The sequence below is a fragment of the Molothrus ater genome, chromosome 4 (assembly GCF_012460135.2).
Source record: "Molothrus ater isolate BHLD 08-10-18 breed brown headed cowbird chromosome 4, BPBGC_Mater_1.1, whole genome shotgun sequence".
Classification (NCBI taxonomy): Eukaryota; Metazoa; Chordata; class Aves; order Passeriformes; family Icteridae; genus Molothrus; species Molothrus ater.
This window is the reverse complement of record NC_050481.2, coordinates 6,794,855-6,811,344: the sequence shown is the minus strand read 5'-3', so window position 1 is coordinate 6,811,344 and position 16,490 is coordinate 6,794,855. Positions and strand designations below refer to the sequence as shown.

Genomic DNA, 16,490 nt, shown 5'->3' with positions numbered 1-16,490 from the left:
CAGCCTTGACAAGCTGAGCCTACTGAACGCTCATGGCGCAGCTTTGAAACGCTCTTCACCTACCCAGTATTAGAATAGCGGAGAAATAAACCCAGGCGGGACCTTCGTCTTTCCGCTGCATCCTCTGATGCACGAGTTTAACTCTCCTGTGCGAACAGCTTTCGCTGTCACTTTGGCACACGGTGTCCATCCCCTCGTTCCCCGTTCCCTCCAGCGGCAGGGAACCGGGAACGGGATGGGAGAACGCCGCCGCCCGGCCAAGGCTCTCTCAGCGTCTGTCTCCCCCCGCGTCCCTCAGCCCCTCGCACTCTCCCGCTCCGCTCCGCCGCCACCCCTGCCTCGGGCTCGCCCCCTCCCCGCTTACCTCGCTCGCAGTCAGCGCGGCCGCGCTCCGCCGCGCCCCGGCCGGCTCCGCGGGCGCAGCCGGGTCGCCCCTCGCCGCCGCCGGGTAGGGCGCAGGAGCTGCGGCGGCCCCGCGGCGCCCGGCCCGCCGCCCCCCGGCGAGGCAGAGCGGGCGCCGCCGGTGCCCAGGGGCGCTGGGCCGCAGGGAAGCCCCCGGCGGGGCAGCCGGCGGGGGGCTGTGGGGCGCGGGCTGCCGGGAGGCTGGCGGAGACCTGCCCCGGCCCGCGGGCTCCGGGGATCGCCCCTATCACCAGCGCCACCACGAAGCCGGCGAATGTCATGGTGCCAGTCCCGCCGGCTTGGGTCCATCTCCCCCTCTCATCGCGCCCGGGATGCGAGGAGGGAAGGCGGGGCCGCGGCGTCCCGCTAATCCCCCTCGCCGCACACCCCTGCCGCCCGCCCCCGGCTGCCCGGCCCGCGGGGGCAGGGCGAGCGGGGCGAGGGGAGGCGCAGCCCCGGCGCTGTCGGCTCCCTACCTGCCGCAGCCTGCCCAGCGCGCCGGGGAGCGGAGCAGAGCGCCCGCCCGGCCACGGGCACGGCCCCTCGGGCAGCCCCGGCGGGGTTTACAGGGGGGTGCTTCCCCCGAGCCCGGCCCCGGGGCTCCCTCCCGCTCCCCCGCCAGCCTCGGGGCTACCACCCCTGTACCATCCCTCACCCTCGCCGGCGTCCCTTCGAGTTCTGCTCTGCCCGCGGTCTCACCGCAGGCTCACCCCACCCCTCGCTTTGGCGCTCCCCTAGCAGCCACTTTCTTTGCCTTGTCCCGTGCCTGTCTCTCCCCGGACCTCCGACAGCCTCACAAAGAGCAGAAGGAGCCGGGACAGAGCCTGGCCTGGGACGCCCAGCTTCGGGGCGAGAGGCCCCCAGGGCCGTCTGGGGGCACAGGGGATGGAGAGATCTCCAGACGTGTTAGCGGGGAACAAAGGGGCTGGAAACAAATGCCGTGAAATGTCTTCGAGGGTTTAGCATTATCCCAGTCCCATGTGCTCTGAATAGTAATCTGCTTATTTCTGAGTGCTGCCGAGGTCTGCATGACCTGATCATCTCTGATTTCCTTGTCCCACCGGGCTGGCTGTCAGTCAGATGGCTTCTTTGTCTCACATCGTTTGCTTGTTAGTTTGGGTTAGTTACTATGTTTTACTTTTCTGCTGGTTTTAATCTATGCCGTTCCTTCTTGAGGTCCAATTCCGCCTCATGGAGCACGTACACTTTATTTGACAATTTGTAATGTGAGTCTGTTGATTCACCTCTCCATAAGGTCCCCTTTTCCTCTCTTAATTTTTTTGTCTGGAAAGTGCTAATCTGGTTCTTGCGTGAGCACATGAGTATTTCCACTATCTTTTGTTGAGACAAAAGTCTAAAAGAAAGAGAGTGATTTTGCTTTCCATGCAAAATGCCACATATATCCAGTGAACTGTGCCCTTCCTTTAGCAACCTCCAAACTGTTCAAAAGGTGCAAAATGCAACTTTATCAGTTTAAACTTTTGTTTATAAGAACAAAAGAGCTCCAATGCTAAGGAAAGCAGGTAACGTAGTGTTTGGGATTGCCTCTGTTCATCTTAGTTCTGCTTATCTGTGGTTAATTCTTTATGGAGCATTACAGTTTGTATTTTAATCACTCACAAAGCATACTCTGCTGGGGTTTCTACAGCAACATGAAAACTATGCTATCACAGTGTCTGTTGCACTTCTTTGTGGACAGAAATGCACAGATTGTTCTTTCTTGCTGAGATTTCTTCTGGGGATATGGATATGCATTATTTAAAAAACATCAGGACTGGCAAGAATTTAATTTGTTTTCAAAGTATTTGACTATATACAAGATATTAGCCTGAAAGCAACTCATTATGGCCATTTTTAAATTGTCTGAAATTCTGTTTCTGTCATGACAAGTTGCTTGCTTTTATCCTTTGGGAAGGACCAGTTAAAAGCATGCTCAGCCTAGCTGGTTAAGGTTTCCTTCATTGCCTAGTAAACACTTTTTGGCATCAAGTAACAATATTTCATTTTCCCTGACCTAAGCTCTTTTTCCAACCCTTCTGTAGTCTGGAAGAAAAAGGGCTCTCCTGATCAGCACAGGGGGAAGAGAACAAATGAGTATGATGAGTCTTGCAAAGTGCTTCAGGCAAAGCTCGGAGCTTGGCACTTAACTCGTGTATTCTGATTGCATTTGCCTCCCCAAGGTGTGTGGGCTGTGCAGTGAACCTTCTTTACCTATTTGGGTAGAGGTATTTGTGCCTGAGCTTGCAAAATGGTACTCAGCAGGAGGTGGGGGAAAAGAGGGCAGGCTACTCAGGGAAAAAGGTTTGGAAGTAACTACAATTCCAAAAAAAGCATCAAGAAGAAAAAAAGCAGCGTCATAATGATTCACTCCCAAGACAGGGTGCATGTTTAATGGAAGGATCCACATGTACAGATTGACTCTTGCAGATTTTAATTTTTATCATGATTGTTCTTTGTGATGTGACCTTATAAGCAGAAGGAGCCTTCATTTGTTTTAGAAACTATAAATGAGCTTTCCCTATGATATGAGGTCTGTTAATGCTACAGGAAATTAAGCTTTTGTTACAATTTACAAATTAGGGACGCACTCTGGCGTCCGTTCAAGACATAATAGTAAACTTGCTGTAAAGAGGAACTTACTCTTTTAAGGAATCCTGGAGCTGATGGAGGGTTTTTTGCAGGCTGTACACTTTGCACTTTGCTTGCAGCTTCTCTCTTGGCTTGAGCATTTCTGAGTGTCTCCCCCATATTGTTTCTCTGGTGTCTGAACAGTCTGAGCACATGCACAGTTTGTCCTGCGGCTCTGGCACTTACAGGTGCCATGCAGAGAATCACTCTGATCTGCTTGACTGCTTTTATCACACTCAGAGGAAGCTCATTATCTCTGTGACTACTGCCTCTGTCACATGTAGTCACAATCACTCAAAAGTTATTGGAAAGAGCAAAGACAAAGCAAGAGTTACATTTATAGACTGTGGTCTGGAGAAGCTTGATTCTTTTGGACTTAAAATGGACTCTCACACTTAAAATAACGGTAAAAAACTGCACTAAGCTTTAAGGGTGGACTTTACCTTCACATATTTAGAAACAAGAAACAGAGGATTATTACTCTGATATAGCTTTAGAAAGACTCCAGATATGAAATACTCTTAGTGCATTTAGCCACCTTAAAAAGTGTTCTCTCTACTGTACAAAACTGTTGAAAACTCATTCACAAATTGAACTGCTTTTGAAAAAGGAAATGCAAATGAATAAGGAATTGCAAATGAAAAGGAAATCAAAACTATGTTTTCTTAGTTAGGAAAATAAGCAAGTAGTACTTTGGAAACCTCAAAATCAATCTGGGCGTTACATATAGCTTGGATTCTGAAATTACAGCATCCAGCTTTTCAGGAAAAAAAAGGCAAAAAAATGCTGAAAAATCACAAATCTGTGGAAACTGGAAGTTAAACTCCTGCTGCAGCACTGGGGGATTTCAAGTCATTAATCTGTGTTTAACAAAGCCTGTATTTTTATAGGAAAGCAAAGGCTTGTTATGGTCTTTTGGGATTGGTAGGGAAAATAACCCATTAAGATGACATTACAGAGGGTGAACTGGATCCAGGTGAAGCCCATTCCCGATTTTGCAAAATGGTTCCAATACTTAGTCTTGGTATTTAGCTTGTTTTGACAGCAGTCCTGTAGACCAACACCAATGACCAAAGCTGGGGAATCTGTGCTGTGACTGGCAACTTCCATGACAGCACTTGGAAATCATCTGCCAGAATAGGTTTTAGTTTCTGTACAATTCCACAGGGGTGGCTGCTTTTTTCTCTACTGATTTTTGATAGCCCCAACACCAAACTGTTGATAAAACAAATAATAATAAATAATTCTTAGTTATGAATGAATCTGACCACTTCAACACCCCCTGCTCCCCTCATCTTTCTGTGCATAGATTCCTTAGGTTACCCAAGAAATGGGAATAATGGAAATACTCATATAATACAGAGCAGTGTGGGTTATTCATTATATGCAAGGCTTTAAAGGAAACTTACTCAAGAGCTTCCTTCATCCTAATATTTTTCTAAAAGCACTTGACAGTTCTTCTCTGTGGCTGGCTCTGATTTTGCATCGTGTGAGGATACAGGTTATTAGAGGACTAATTTTCAATGAGTGGTTCATGTGAATTGGTGAAAATGTCTGATGTGTGGGTTAACCGTGCAAAAATAGTAGTCCTGCATTACAAAATATTTAATACCCGGCATTTAAAATTCCGCTGGAGAATCAGTCTAATTCTGCTGCCATTTGAATCAATAGGAAAATTCACTGATTAGCCTTTTCCTGTGTTCAGTAAAGCTGCTTACCTTTATTTTTGAGTCATTCATGCAGTGTGCTGTCAGCAGAGATTTTAGAAAAGCTGAGCACTTCCAGCTGTTGATGGAATTCAGTTAAAATACTGGTGACAAGTAAAGGCCTGACTCAGTCCTGTCTCACTGCCACTGATAGCCCTATCCAAGGTATTCTCTCCTGCATTCCCTCCTGCCCACGTCAGCATCAAGCAGCAGCACAGATGGGACAGCTCAGACCAAGGGCTGACTTCAGGTTATGAGCTATGTGAAAAATTCCCCCGGGAAGCAAGTACAAAGCAGAGAAAATGTAGTCAAACAACCAGGCACAACAAAGAAATTATTTCCTTACTGTCTAGCTAATATTTTTGTACTCTTTTTTTCATATAATTAACTAGGCTGGGGCAAATAGATCAAGTGCTGGAATAAATGGAAAAACTTGTACACATGACCTGGTGGGCACTGGGTGAGATCAAACACCAGGCTGAAGTCAGGACTAGGAGAGGAAGCAAGGCTTCTCACAAAGGAGACTTGCATGAGCAAAATGAGCCATGGAACGGGCGCCGAAATGAGTCAACATTTTTAGGATGTAAGTCAGCGCTCTTATAAAATAATTTTATTCATTAGTGTCATTCTTTTTAACTACATGGGCAGCAGAAATTTGAAATGCTGCCAAGTCTGACTCAAAATTAATTTGGGTTTGTGCTTATGTGGAAGAGAATAGGCCTTTTGTCCATAATTCCATATAAGCTCCATAGGGTGACCCTGCATTGCACAGGATGTAGCTGAACAGCCGGTAATTGATGAGGTTTCCATTAACACATAACACAGTGGGCACAGTAATGAGATCACAGGAAAAGCTTTTTTAAAATGTTAAGTGTTTTCTTGTACAAGGAGCCGAGTTCATATTTTAAGGGAATAAGGAACCTGTTTTCCTGGAAAAAGGCAATAAGAAACTTGATTTCCTGGAGGAGTTCAATACATAGGTGTCTATGTGCTCAACACTGGGTTGCACAGACACAATGAATTAACTGCAGTTAAAAGAGAAAGGTTTAAAACTGGGGACCAGTTTCTGTTGCATGTGTAAAGCAGGTGACAGGAGTACCAGGTGGAACACTGGAGCACTGCAGACAGGATGTGTCTGTGGTGTTGCTACTGTTTCAGCAACACCCAGGAACGTGCAACTGGCATAGCATATGGGCCTGTTCATGCTCTCCCAGTGCTGTGGGGTTTGAGCCTGGTTTGCTATTGCTTCCCTGAGCAACCTCCAAGCACTCCTTATGCTCCTGTCACAGCAGGAGCGTTCAGCAGATCCCAAGTGTGCAGTGCCATGTGGCAGAGTGGGGAATGAGACTGGAGTGTGAGAGCAGGAGAGCCCCAGCCTGCTTGTGGAAGTACAGCAGAGGTGCTGCTTTAGCTCCTGATGCTCTCAATGGGAAGTAAAGGCAGCATCCCATATGTTGCAGTCTGTTAACTGGGTGAAAGGGGAGACTGTGTAGCCAATCTATAAATAAGTATATTTAAAGAGGCAAGAATATGCCAAGGAGGATATTTCTAAGAAATGGTATCGAAAATCACATTTGTTAACAAACAGGCTTAGTGGAGTTTTGCTAAGAAATGGAACTTCACTTCCAAACCTGACTACCCTGAGTCTGTGTGGGATCTGGTAAGTGAGTCAGTCCTTCAAGGGACACAAAATGTGGAAAACAAAATTGATAAATTCATCATAAAACATACATTTTGGACTCTTTTTCATATAGAATGTGGCCTTGCAAATGAGTCAACATTAGGTAACCCTGCCACAGAGCAGGATTAAGCCTTATTTATACAAAACATCCCCTGTCATTGAGGACAACTAGTTACAGAGCTGAGATATATGACCTTCTACAATTTCCTCTGACATTATTCATGTGTAGAAGGTTCCCTGAGGTAAGCAATGCTTTAGAAATGTACTTGTTTAAATAAGTTCTCTCACAAATAATCCAGGTAGTTCCCTCCAATGATTTATGTCTCGAATGGTAGCATTTGTCTTCTCTTTGCTTAGTGATAAATTTCTCAAAACATTTCTTAATAATACCTGTTTCAGAATTCTGCATTTCATTGTTGTGAAGTGTAAGTGCAGTGAAAATCCCAAACCACAGAAAATGAGGCAGGCAGGGTTGGTTTGTGTTTTTGTCTTTCACCTCACCCAAATCCCATCTCCCATTAGCAGCAGTGGAATGAGTCATTTCTGCTATTTGCTACACTACCTCCAACAGCAACACACACAGAGTCTGTAAAGACTTTTTTTCTGCAGAGTTTCAGAGGAATACAGGAATTTATTATTGCTGAGCTACATATGTGCAATGACCCTTGGTCAACATTAGACAAATTTAATCCTATCTATTTTATATAAATTTGTTTTCTGAGAAAGATGGAGGCTTCATTCTCTCTTCATTCTCTTCTCTCATAATAGTTTTGGATAAGGATATTATTCTTATTTTTTCAAAGGAACCCATATTCTCATACTTACTTAAGGCAAAGCCGAAAAAATAATTTATACTTACTTGACTCAGGGAGACTGGGATTTATTGGTTTGTAAGCATGAGGACTAATTTCAAATTGCCTTTTGTTTTACTTGAATTATTTGAGAAGTGTAACTGTTAAGGAGGGGAATATATTGATGAGTGTTTATAATCCATGGTCTCTTGGCTGTATAGGTTAATAATTTCATTGAAACCAGTGAATCTTCTCATGTTAGTGAGAAGATACTGTGCATTATGAATACATGCCTTAGTTTGCCCATATTGGTACCATTTAAAAAATACAGTAGTTCCTAGCTTCCTTTCACAAATATATGCAGAGCTGCATATATTCACATTGATTGCTATAAAGGGATGCACAAAGATATACTTGATATTTGTGCCTCCTTTCAACAATGTAGTTGAAATTTTACAATGCAGACACATATGCTTTAAAATAAATAAGGTGGGGATCCTGTATACAGTTTTGAGGAGTTTCTGTACCAGGTGGGATCAGAGTTATCTTTGCACTATTGAATTATGTCTCCTGTATTTAGAACAGCACTGGCATTTTGCAGACCAGTGACAGACATTGGCACTTAGATTGCCTTCATTCCCACAGAATGGGATGGGTGGCAGATGACAAGGGCGCAAAGCAGGAAAGTTCCACTGCTGGAACTACTGGCAAAACAAAGAGCTTTCTTATAATCATCATTGTTGGCTAAATCCTCCCTTATTCATCTTCACTTCTGACTTTATCTCCCCAGATCCCTCTTGTCCTATTATTGTGATTTCCCCATTGCTATTTCCTTATTAATCTAATGGGTCTGTGGAATTACACTGTTCCAACTTACTAGTTTCATACTTAGCCATCTTGGCTGACATAATGATATGCCAAGTAAAAGGAAAAATTAAAACTAAGCCCATTAGGTTATGAAGAACACTATTTTTTCTATAGGTACAGCTATACAAAACATAGATAGTGACTTCTGTTTTCATATTGATCTGCTTAGCACTCCATTTATTTCTTGAATAAGCACTGTATTACACTACACTCTACCTATTTTACTTTAAACCTTTAAACATGTTGTTTACACAATACCTCCTGATGGTAAATCATTAAATTCGACCAGACCAAATGTCCAGTTGTCTGAAGTAGAAGTACTGCTAACTTTATCAATTGTAAAATTTCAAACCTCTCCTTGCTTTATTATGATTATTACTCTGTTTTGGAACCAGGTCTCAGAATGTTGCCATTAGTTTCAGCAGAGCCTTCATTTAGCCCTTAGAAATCAAGTAGTAACTTGTGCTGCGAGCAGTAGGAGGTGGACTTGCAATTTGAATCAGAGGATCATAGAACACCACATTCGAAAGGACCTCAAGGATCATCTGACCCAAACTTTCTTGGCAAAAGCACAACCTAGACAGGATGGTTCAGCACTCTTAAAAGTGTCCAATGTTGGGAAATCCACACTTCCCTGGGGAAATTACTTCAGTGATCTGTAATCCATGTGTTCAATTTTTTTTTTTTTTCTGTATATGTGGGCTTTTCTTCCTGAATTTCTCTCTGAATTTCCTAGGATCCAGGAAAAGTAAAAAACTCCTTTCTCTAAGATTTCATTGGAAGCCATATTCTGGAGTAACAAGAAGATAAACAGTAAATTCAGGGCTATATTTAAAAATATTTAAAATATTTTGTACAAATAACATGCTGATGGAAAATACTCCATTTACTTAGCTGTGGAGATAGCCAGGAGACACTAAATAATACTGAAAACTAAAGCACTGAGTATGTCAGGTAATACATAAAGATGAGTTTTCTGGAATACAGAGGCACCAGACACAGGAGGGTTTCAGTGTACAAAGCTGCCATATCCTGTCACGTTCTGTACAGTATCATTCAGTCTCCTTTACTGCCAGTCAGCACCAACAAAGCAGCTCAGACAGAGCATGTGTACAAGTACACCAAATAAACATAAAATGATTGGGCTTGTTTTGCAAGCATGATGGGACACAGGGTATGGCTGTAAGATAAAACAAGCAGTATAATTTTAATGTATTGTGTGAAAAACATAGGAAAGCAGTAAAGTGATACATAATATTTTCTGATCTCGGTGCTTGTAGAGTTAAGTCTGTAAGTTGGTGAACAGTGAGATGTATAGAAATATGGCTGTCTGTTATTCAAAGCATTACCAATTCACACTTTAATGGTTTGCTTTGTAACAGTAAAGCCAGGAGACAGAGACATCATGTCATTAGATCTGTACTGCCCTTGAGTGGATCAAATTCAGCTCAGTGGTAGAACAAATAATAACACTGAATTGTATAATTACTAGAGATTTACTCCTGCCTCACTAAGGGGGCAGTCTCTAAGTGAAAAGGAGTCAATACAAGGCTAGATGCAATGCAACATAAAGCTGCACTCCACCCTCTCTTCATGGGCTGCATTTTAAGGCATATACACAGACATTTCTGTTGAAAAGCATTCTCTGAATATGGTGAGAAGCCTATTGCCTGGTCTCCAAATGAAGTGGGACTTGAGGGAAGAAATGTAAAAAGGCCAAGTCTTATCTTTTGCAATACAAATTAACACTCTGAATTTGTAGAGTAGAATAAACTAGATCAGACTGTTATGTGGTCCAACTGCCTGAGTACCTCAGGGGAGACCAAAAGTTAAATGTCCTGTTGTTAAGGACATTGTCCAAACACCTCTAAAACACTGACAGGTTGCCTGGGGCGTTGATCCCCTCTCCAGGGAGCCTGGTCAGTGTTTGACCACCCTCTCCTAAAGAAATGCTTCCTAATGTCAAGTCTGAATAGCTTTAAACAGGATATCTTGAATTAAGAATATAGACTATAATTTTGGTAGTTTGTGACATTTCTAGAACAAAACATGTTAATCAGAAGAATTTTTAAAAGCAGAAATTATTACTATTCCCAGCAGTTAAACAAATCCAGTGCAAGGTCTTAAAACCCTCTCTTGACCCTTCCACATTTTTCAGCTAAACAAAGTTCTGTTCAAAAAGCTTCTCTAATTCTGCTCCAATCCTGCTGGTTTTCTTTCAGCAATGTTGGATAGTGCTTGTGAGGAAGCCAGAAAAATGTTTAGTTCAGGCCTTACATAAGTTTCTTCCATGTAGGGGAATTAGAATTATTTTATCATTTTTGAAACATTTGTGTGAAAGTCACTTATTGTTGCTGACAAAGTAGAATGAAATATGGTGCCACTCAAAAGCAGAGGAGTTACAGAATCTCTTTGAAAATTCCTGTCAATGGTCACATCCAGGTATGATCAGTTGGTGCAGGGGCAGCTCCTCTAACATCAAGGCTCTGTGTCCATCACAAAGGACATGTCCGAGGCTGGATCAAGTGCCAGTGTAACTTGATCTAGATAAGTGTGAAATCGCAGCACATGCTGGGCAAATTATCCCCAGCCAGTGGCAGGGTGTTTATGGAGGCTGTGTTTTGGCTGGATGCTTGTGGGCTTACTAAGGACAGGCAGTGCTCGCCTGATAGACGCTCTGCTGCTACTTAGTTCCTTCCAATAGATTTTTTAAACTAAATTGGAGCTGCTACAGTGAGCTTGTACAGACTTACGGGTGTGGTGTTTTTGCACTAGGCTCATTAAGTGGGATATGCCTTCTGGTGGGGACCCAGCCTAAGGCAGGCAGGGGTACAAAATCAAGGGCAGCCGCAGTCACTGGGTGTTGGGATACTGTCACTTGTTCAAAATAGGCTCCAATATTGAGGTAACAATTTATAAAGACATTGCTAAAGAGGTACATCTAGGTACTTCATTGAAAGCATGGGGGAAAGGGACATTAAATAAGAGTGTGATGTTAGTCCATGCTAACATCTGTTTTTCTATTATAAAAGGTTCTTATATTTTTTGTTTTTCTAATCATCCTTTCTGAGTAGAGACAAACTTTCTCATTTCATCTATTTGATCCATTTGGTGCTTTTAGTTTATTAATTTTTTAGCATCTAATAGGGCACAATGTAGTTTGAATTTTGTGATGTGAAGAACAATTAAAATGAGGGAACAGTGCTAAATCAAGGTAGCTACTTGTGTCTAATTCTGTGTAACTTCTACAATAATTTCTACTGACACAAAATAAGTAGCAGTTTTTGCTAAATGGACTAGTCTAGACTTGAATATATGACAGTGTAACAAAATTCCCAAAGGGGTGAGAATTTGTCTCATTATTTTTTAGTGTTTTATAAATACTTTATAATGCTGTAAATGGTTAAGCAAAGTGACAGAGAATATCTGCTTATTGCACAGCCACCTGATGTTGGAAGTAGATACAAGTAGGCCGGAGGACAGAATTATTGCAACATAGAAGGAACTAAAAAAATTGAATGCATATCAGAAAAGATAAGTTAAAGATAAAGTACTCAGGGATATTCAGCTAAATAAAAATAGGATGTGTAAACAATTGGCTTCATAAACATGAAGGAAAACTCTGGATAATGGATCCAGAGTAGATGACAGTTCCACAAACTCCTTAGTCACCATTAGACCAGTGAGAATTCTGTCTGATACTGACCACAGCACGCACAGAAAAGCAGAAAGGCATGGAGCATTCTGCAAAAATACAACTTTATTGTTTTGAAAGTGTGCATGTATACAGCAGAACATCTTCATAGCCATTAATGTTTGTAAAGATAACCAGTTCTAAAAATGGAGTGCAGGCTCCCACAAACGTCATCAGATCACATCCAGGAGGAAGTGATCTTGTTACTGTGCAGAGGCTTCTACTGTATTCATTACAGCCAACAATATCAAAGCAGTGCACAGTAGCATGAGACAGCTACTGAGCATTTCTTTCCCCATAACATTTCTATGGATAGGACAGTATAACTAGTAATGTATTCCCTAAGGAAATTAAAAAAACAACTTTTGGTATTGCAGGGTTTTGGATCAAATAGATGAAATTTCAAAAGCTCCCTAGGATATTGTATCACTGAGAAATGTGATAGCTGCAAATGGTTTCTTTTTGTATTAGTCTGGACTTCTTTCATTTCCTTCTCTTCATGCATCTTTCTCAGTTTTCAGTGACCTGCATAATGTCATTGTCATGTACACAATACAAAAAAAAAGAGACTATTCACACATTCAAAAAAAGGAAAATAACATCTTGTACCAGTAAAGTGTGTCATTATCTGGCACTCAGAAACCAGCAGAGGAACAGCATGCTGTGTGTAGCAAGGACCTGAGTGTCACCTCTCAGCTCTTGCTGCCCACATCTCTTGCTGGGTCTGGCAATTATAGGAAGAATTGGTCTGTGTCAGGAGAGCAAACATCAGCATTAATTATAACTGTGGGATAATTTGTAATGTTTCTTTTTTCTTTTGTTAAGTTTCCTTTTGTGAGACAGTAGGGACTGGCATTTATTGCAGGCCTTGATTTCTTTCCATCTTTATTCTTCACTGCATTCTGAATAGTTCTCAGAAAGTCAGCATGAAATATGGATTAGATTCATTCCCAGACAGATAGTACAGAGGAGAAGGGAGACAGGAGGAAGCGGGAAAGACACCAAAAATCAGATAAAAAGAGCTTCAAAGATTCTCTTCCCTCATAGCGGAAGTTTCTAAAGGATCAGAAGATGAAGCAAAACATGAAGGTTAACCTACGAATAACCACGCTGGATACTGGAATTGGATATAAAGGATGTACTTTAGAAAAACCGACCAGGTGCTTAGGTGGTCACAGCTGTGACACGGCCTGAGCCGGGTGTCGCCTCAGGGGTGGTCCGTGCACTGCAGCGCCTGAGTGAACGTGAACCTGACAGCTACACCTGACCATCGCCGGCATCCCACGGGAACGGGCGGTGCGCTGGCACCGGGATTTCCCTGCGGGAATTGCTCGGCACGGAAGTGACGCGCGGCCGGGAAGTGACGGCGGCGGCGGCGGGAGCGCGGCATCGCGGGGCCGGTGCGGGCCATGAACAGCCGCCTGCAGGAGATCCGCGAGCGGCAGAAGCTCCGCCGCCAGCTCCTGGCGCAGCAGGTACGGCCCGGAGCAGCCGAGGCACCGGGGTGCTGCGGGGGCGGGGGCCCGGGGCGGGGGACCGGGCTGGACGCGGCGTGACTTTGTGTTTGCCGCTGTGCAGCTGGGGGCCGAGAACGCGGACAGCATCGGCGCCGTGCTCAACAGCAAGGATGAGCAGCGGGAGATCGCGGAAACCAGAGAGACCTGCAGGTCGGTATGGGAGGGCGGTGGCTGTCCAAAACTGGGGGCTCGATAGGAGAACAGGCCCGGCAAGTGCCATGGGATCGCACTCGGTAAAAGGAAATTAAGTAATGAGTCAAATCAGAGCCGCGACTAAGGCGAGTAGGGTCTGATTACTCCCTTCTAGGAGCAGATTGGAAATACAGGCTGACTTTTGTTTCTGGTGTGAAAAAAGCTACCGTGTAAGAAAACTGACGTCTGAATTTAGAATGGGCCGTCTGCTTGGGTCGCAGAGCCTTCATGCTTCTGCTAAGCACAGTTCAGGGCAGTTCAGTTTGAAAGTTCTCATGAAACTACAGATACGTCTAGGACAGAGCATTTACTGCTTATCATCTACTGCTTATCAAATCAAATCTACTGCTTATCTTTCCCTCCAAGCTGTGTCTTCCTCCTTGATTTTTTCCCCTGCTTTTGCAACATCTGTTAGGTTAGTTTTGGTCCTTTGCACTGCACCATATGTAACCCCAGTCCATCTTCTTGTAGTAAGTAAATTTCCCAATTTTTTTTCCCCTTCAATTTCATTTCCTTTGATGGTATCTCCGTTCCAGAGTGTTCGTAAGGCCTTCTTCTCTGTTTTGGCTTTCAACGGTGAAATGAAATTGAAGGGGAATTTTGCCAAGCTTTGGTCCATGTCCCTGCACTTGTTGGCATACAGGCCTTTTCATGGCATTTGACTTTGGCAAGGATTTTTTTTTTTTTTAAGTATCCATGCCATGTCCCTGATATCTTCCCCCCCCCCCCCCCAAGTTGTGTCTTCCTCCTTGATTTTTTCCCCTGCTTTTGCAACATCTGTCTGAACAGGCTTACTTTTGTAAACAAACTGCTTTGGGGTAAAACAAGCTGTACTTTTTAGAACAGAAAAATGAGAAATGGAAGGGAATGAGCTTAATTCTGTAGATATAGTGCATTGGTTAAAATAAACTTTACTTTTGAGAGCAGAAAAATGAGAAAGGCAAGGGAATTACTGTTTTCAAGAGTTCTATTCTTAATAAGTTGTGCTGAACTCAAATATACTGAGACAGGAATAGCTTTTCATGTATGATGTTTTGAAATAGTTTCACATTTGTAACATGCAGACAAGCATATTATCAAAGATTCCTGAACACTTTTCTGTGGAGACAGAAACTTAAGAGGATTTTTGGCTCTTCATAGGGCTGCTTATGATACTTCTGCACCAAATGCAAAACGTAAATATCCAGATGAGGGAGAAGCTGATGAGGAAGAGATTGAAGAATATAAGGTAAGAAAAAGAGGAAGAAGTTACTTTTCTTTGGTGTTGTGTCCCTGACGTAGAAAATTAGTGTGTATATTAAAATAAATGTGATGTGTATACATCCTTTAATATGTATGTTTCCCCAGTGGCATCTCCCTTGATGCCTTCCACTGCAGAAGTGTAAGAGAGAGGACACAGATGCTACATTGTTCACCTCAGGTGTGCATTGAACTGTGCACTCACCAAACCCCAATGTGTAGAGGCTTAATTAGTACTGCTCCTAGGAGGAGGTAGCCTAGGAGTCAGTGCCCACAGGGAACAGCACTGAGCTGTACCTGGCTGTGGGAAGAAGCAGTAAAATGTGTGTTTGTGTGCTTGGGGAAACACAGAAAGAATCTTGACTAGAATTTCATTGTGTCAAAAGAAAAGTGGCGCAGTTAGCAGCAGGCACGGGCCATGGGATGAGACAAGGGAGGCTGAGAGTGTCTCCTGGCCCATCTGTGCAGTGCCAAGGAATGCAGTTCTGGATGAGTTTTCTGGAAGCAACAAGGGATCCTAAATGAACTGGAAGTAAGAGGCTTGGTTCGGGATGTTCTTGTAAGTGTCCAAAATGCCCAGGAAGAGTAAGGTTACAAAAGACAAACCAAAATGCCTCCATGGTCATTGCAGTGTCAAACTCTCATGCCCTTCAGTTTTCAAATGCTCATCCCAAAGCTGTGTGACAGCTTTCTCCTCATGTGATGTTTTGGCCGAGATAAGAGATATAAAGAGCTTAAATAAAGGCATGATTATGATACAGCTGTCTTTATGATTTGGGTTGGGATCTGGTTGCAGTGTATGTCCTCCTCCCTTTTTTCCATATCCTAATAACCTTCTTTCTGTGGTTAAATTGAATCAATGTCAGTGTATTTATGAAATAGTTCAGTGTCTGCTATTCTCTTGGATGAAATAGTAATTTTTTTAATACAAAGCCTTCATGTTACATTTTGTACAGGTTTGTAAATCATGTTACATTTGTGTACAGGTTTGTAAATCTTCCTGTAATAGTGTCTACCTTTTATCTTACTAAACCAAAAGGTTAATGTATGACAGAATGGTTTTTGATGGTTGATTTTGAAAGTCTCTCTGTGAAGGGGCAGACGTTATTTTTAACATGATAAGTGTTAGTCTGTGTATCTAGTTTAGTAAAGAATTTGTCACCATGAGGTAGACAGCTGCTTGAAAAGCAGTGTTTTTATTCTTGCATTAGTGATCAGTTAATATCAATAATTTTACTTCTTCACCAAGTACATGGTAAAGAACTAAATTTTTATTACCTATAAAGTATATGTGGATAAGTTACTTGAGTTGGCAAAGTACATGAATCTTATCATTAAGATTTTCTTGATCATTGTGGAGAAGACTTACCCTGAGGTGAGCTGTAACCACTTGCAAGTGGTCAGGCTTTTTCTATATTGTTGAAATGGAAGAATATTTTAATAACATTAGCTCAGACAAAACTCAGTCGAGCAGATGAACAGGCTTAAGAAACTTGAAACCCCAGAGTAGAACATCTATTGTGGAGTCATCAGCTGTTTCCTGCAGGCATTGCTAATTCTCTATTGGCAAGGAGATAAGAACAGTAAAATTCCATCTGCATTTTCCTGAGCTCTCTGAGCCTGCTTAAATTTACTCGTCTAATATGAACTCATACAAAAATCCGCATCTTTAAGGTGTCAAGCCGTATTGTATTGTGTTTAATGCAACTTAGACAAAAGCAATAATAGACTTAACTAGAACTGTTGTGGACAAGTTTTGCAAGTTTGCCAGTT

General features: G+C 42.9%; 2 protein-coding genes across 2 annotated transcripts in view; one reads left to right on the top strand and one right to left on the bottom strand.

Moving 5' to 3' along the window:
• The window catches only part of PRSS12 (serine protease 12), a 33,523-nt gene extending 32,692 nt beyond the window's left edge, over positions 1-831 (bottom strand). Inside the window, exon 1 of the mRNA XM_036381841.2 lies at positions 365-831. Within this exon, the coding sequence (XP_036237734.1) occupies positions 365-683 (319 nt within the window). The 5' untranslated portion in view covers positions 684-831. The remainder of the gene's footprint in view (positions 1-364) is intronic.
• METTL14 (methyltransferase 14, N6-adenosine-methyltransferase subunit) overlaps positions 1-16,490 on the top strand; it is a 36,568-nt gene that overhangs the window by 5,535 nt on the left and 14,543 nt on the right. Inside the window, exons 2-4 of the mRNA XM_036381842.2 lie at positions 12,817-13,244; positions 13,348-13,436; positions 14,619-14,706. Of these exons, the coding sequence (XP_036237735.1) occupies positions 13,179-13,244; positions 13,348-13,436; positions 14,619-14,706 (243 nt within the window). The 5' untranslated portion in view covers positions 12,817-13,178. The remainder of the gene's footprint in view (positions 1-12,816; positions 13,245-13,347; positions 13,437-14,618; positions 14,707-16,490) is intronic.